The 4,189-nt window shown below is 34.2% G+C and overlaps 1 protein-coding gene across 1 annotated transcript; it reads right to left on the minus strand.

Annotated features, from left to right (window-relative positions):
• Positions 1 to 2,197: 2,197 nt before the first annotated feature.
• Positions 2,198 to 4,189, minus strand: UGT2B45 (UDP-glucuronosyltransferase 2B45; the record flags this gene model as incomplete). The annotated part of the gene is given in 4 exon segments (NM_001172144.1): positions 2,198 to 2,233; positions 2,236 to 2,270; positions 2,273 to 2,333; positions 3,625 to 4,189. Coding segments are annotated over 4 exon segments (697 nt in total), but the record flags the coding sequence as incomplete, so codon positions are not given.

Genomic DNA, 4,189 nt, shown 5'->3' on the forward strand with positions numbered 1-4,189 from the left:
TTTTATAATTTCTTACACCTGTCTTTACTGTAATCTCTGAACATAAACTGTGAAGATTTCATGGACACTTATCACTTCTCCAATGAATATCCTTGTGATTTTCTATGCCTGTCTTTACTTTAATTTCTTAGTCCTATCATCTTCTTTGTAAGCTGAAGAGGATGAATGTCGCCTCAGGACCCTGTGATTGTGTCAATTGCACAAATTGTTTGTAGAGCCTGTGTGTTTGAACAGTATGAAATCTGAGCATCTTAAAAAAAAGAACAGGATAACAGCGATGTTCAGGGAACAAGAGAGGTAACTTTGAACTGGCCACCAGTGAGCCGGACGGAATAAAGCTATATTTCTCCTCTTTCATAAGCAAATAGGAGAATTATCGCTGAATTCTTTTTCTGAGCAAGGAACATCCCTGAGAAAAGAATGCGCCCTGAAGGTAGGCCTATAGACAGCCCCTTTTTAAGGCATTCCGTCTTTTATGGTGGAAGCCTAAGGGATGAAATAAGCCCCGGTCTCCTATAGTGCTCCCAGGCTTATTAGGTGGAGGAAAATTCTCACCTAATAAACTGTGGTCAGACAGATTATCTGCTCTCAAACCCTGTTTTCTGATAAGATGTTATCAATGATAATGGGTGCCCGAAACTTCATTAGCAATTTTAATTTCACCTCATTCATGGTCCTGTGATTTCACCATGCCTCCATTTGCTTTGTGATATTTTATTACCTTGTGAAGTATGTGATCTCTGTGACCCACATCCCATTCATGCACTCCCTCCCCTTTTGAAAATTACTAATAAAAACTTGCTGGTTTTACGGCTGGGGAACATCACGGATCCTGATGGCATGTGATGTCTCCCCCGGAAACCCAGCTTTAAATTTCTCTCTCTTGTACTCTTTCTCTTTATTTCTCAACCCAGCTGAGACACTTAGGAAATAGAAAAGAACCCACGTTAAACATCAGGAATGGGTTCTCCCGATAGCTCATCTTACTGTCAAAACTGGTAAGTCTACTTTTAGTCAAGTCCACATGGTGTCTGTCAACTATGACTTTGCAAGATAATATAATTCCGATGTACTGAAAAATCTGGCACTATTAAATGAAGAATAATATCTCAAGTGACCTTCACATGCTAAGTAATTAGTAGTATTAGTAATAATAGCAAAATAATAATAATTGCAAAATAAACAATATCTCTGAATAACTGACTACAAGCCAGAGACACTTCAAGTGTTTTTCTGTGTTAATATTTTTTCACACAACACAATATAAAGTTGTCACTATTTTTGTAAATGTAGGTATCATTATTCCTATCAACATACTCGTCCACTTTTCCATCATCTGTTACCTGAATCCATGCAAAATTTCCTGGATGACTGGCTCTTTATTCTGACCCTCCTGCAATTTAATCATTGAATATCTTGAAAGCTCTTCTTAAAGAAGAGAATCTTTTCATGTATCTTTCTTTCTTAACTCTTTTTCATAGTTTTTAAAAGTGTTAAAATAAGTATTTCAACTCCTAATATGTATCTGGCTCTAATTTGCCTCTCAGCATCATCTGATTCTTAGTCTCTCCCTGCAAATAAAACCTGAGGACTTGAGAACTATCCTGATGACTTTACCTGCTTTCCTTCCTTTGTCTATCTCTCCCCATCATTCTTTTACTTATTCCTACACATTGTTCAGCTCTCATCGTAGTAATCAGTGACTCTAGGATACTTTCTATTATCTCCACTGATGCTTTCTTGATATCGGGTTTTTCCTTGAGATAATAGTTTTTGTGTAATTTTTATTACTTGCACATATTCCTATCTTTTCAAGTAGAATGTAAGGTATGGGGACAGAAACTGTGTCCATTATTTTCACTGAAATTGTGCTTACCTGTGTTTTGTGTAATCCCTTTGTAAATATTATTTGAATGCATGATCAATGCAGCCTAGCCAGGGGTCAATTTAAATAATGGAGACTTTAATTTAACCAACTCTATTTTGAAGTCTCCTTAGTATTCCCCTCTATTAGTAGTACTCATAAAACTCACATACGTGTGATGGTATCACTATGTGCATGAGCTCTAATTGGTACCTGCTTTACCCCACCCACTTCCCATCTTTCCTTCAGTGTAAGTCAAACACTCTGAATGAGACTGCAGAATGTTTCACAGAAATTCAAAGTCAACAAAATAAAACCAATGACAGTATATGTTTACCTTAGGTAGGGGTTTGGCAGGTTTGCAGTGGATCCTCCAACAAAATCAACATTTGGTAAGAGTGGATGTGAAACTGAAAATAAAGCCATATGTCAGCTTTCCCCATTGTCTCAGATAATGTAGTGGGTCTTCCTGACAAGAAAAAGAAAAGAAAAGGTGGATGATACAAGATAATTACATTAGGTTATTTTCTGAAAGGAGTTAGAAAAATGAAGGCAAAAATATAGGCAAAAGCATCTGTGCTTTGAAAACTATATGCATATGTTCATTCATAGATATAATTTAATTTTATGTATTTTTTATTTTGCCCATGAATATTTATAAGAAAGGCAAAGTAGTAGGAGAATTGTGAGGTTAAGCTACATCTCTAATATCACATCAGTATACTCACAATCATAAATAATTATTACAATAAGCCACAGATAATTACACATCAATTTCTTTTCTTTTTAAAGCTTCAATAGTAGTATATGGACATTTAAACAACTCTTTGAGCTCCATATTCAATTAATTCTGCTGTACCCATAAAAATAATTTTCTAAGAAATAGTCTAGTTTATAACACTCATTAAGCTAATTCTTTTATCTTTGGTTCTTCAAGTGAACTGTGGACTATGTGGAGAGTATGGATGAAAACTTTGTACTCTTTTAGATGCAAGCTAAGATCTTAATAATCTTATTTTTAAGTAAATATGTTTGTAAATTATATCTAGAAATTTTTGAGAAATTATTGAAATAAAGATTTGTACTCAACCTTAATCTGTCTTATATCTTTTAATAAAGAGACATAGTTTGAAAAGCAACTATGTAGACATAACAACCTTCACATTCCAATAAGATGATTGGACTTTAAATGAATGGTTTCCAATTCTTTAATGAAAGAGTATAGAAACATTAGACATTTCAAATTATCTTTAATGATTTTTGCATCAGAGATATAGACATTCTCTCTCTCTACTGTGAAGGAAAACTTCTGGTAACATGGGAAGATCTTTTGATTTCTAAATAAGAAAACTAGGCTTCACAGAAAAAAATAATTTTGGCAGTTATATAGATAGTTGTAGAAAAATGTGTAACTACTCATTCAAAATCTATGCATTGAGTAAGATGTTATTTGATGGGTTTTACTGTTTTTAAGATGTAAAACTCTGTATAGTAAAACAGATGTGTAATTACTTAAAGTCTTAGAGGCACTGATACATAGGTTTATGATTTCCTGGGGTTTTCTGTGTGAATCATGGCCACAGGGTTTTATCTGACTCTGTAATTTAAGCTTTTCTATAATATTTCTGAGATTGATAGATCATCTTGTATTTTCATTTTATAAATTCACTTACCAAAACCCCACTACCCTGACTTTAGAGCTTTATGTAAGCTCTGCTTCAAAGACATAAATAAGTTACAGATTGAAAAAAAATACTTACCTAGAACTTCACTATAAAACCGATCCCACTTCTTCATGTCATGCATTTGGAAATAAAAGTCAAAATAAAGCACATAGATCATATTTTTTACCCTCTCCATGAAAGTCATTTGATCACTTAATTCTGACATAACAACAGGTACGTAGGAGGGAGGGAAAAGAAATCCTCCACAATGCTTTTCAAAAACATAACCAGGAGTGAAGCGGAGACTGTACACAAGGGGTATGTTAAATAGCTCAGCCAGCAGCTCACTACAAGGAAAAATAGCATCTGCAAAAATGGCGTCAAATCTTGACTCTTGTAATTTCTTCATTAATTTCTTATTTGAAACCACATCTTCACAGAAATTTCTAATTATGTCACCAAACCTCCATGTGATTTCTTGCATTTGTGAAAAATATAACCAAAATGTATCTTTTGGAAGTTCTGACCATCTCTTAACCTCTTGCATGATGATATTCTCAAACTCAGTTTTAGTTAAAGATGTAGGAAAAACTTCAATTTTAAGAGCGGATGAGTTGTTGGGATCAAAAAGAATGGAAGCTGAAGATGCCAGGACAGTCAC

The sequence above is a fragment of the Papio anubis genome, unplaced genomic scaffold (genome assembly GCF_008728515.1).
Source record: "Papio anubis isolate 15944 unplaced genomic scaffold, Panubis1.0 scaffold2750, whole genome shotgun sequence".
In the NCBI taxonomy this organism is placed as follows: domain Eukaryota; kingdom Metazoa; phylum Chordata; class Mammalia; order Primates; family Cercopithecidae; genus Papio; species Papio anubis.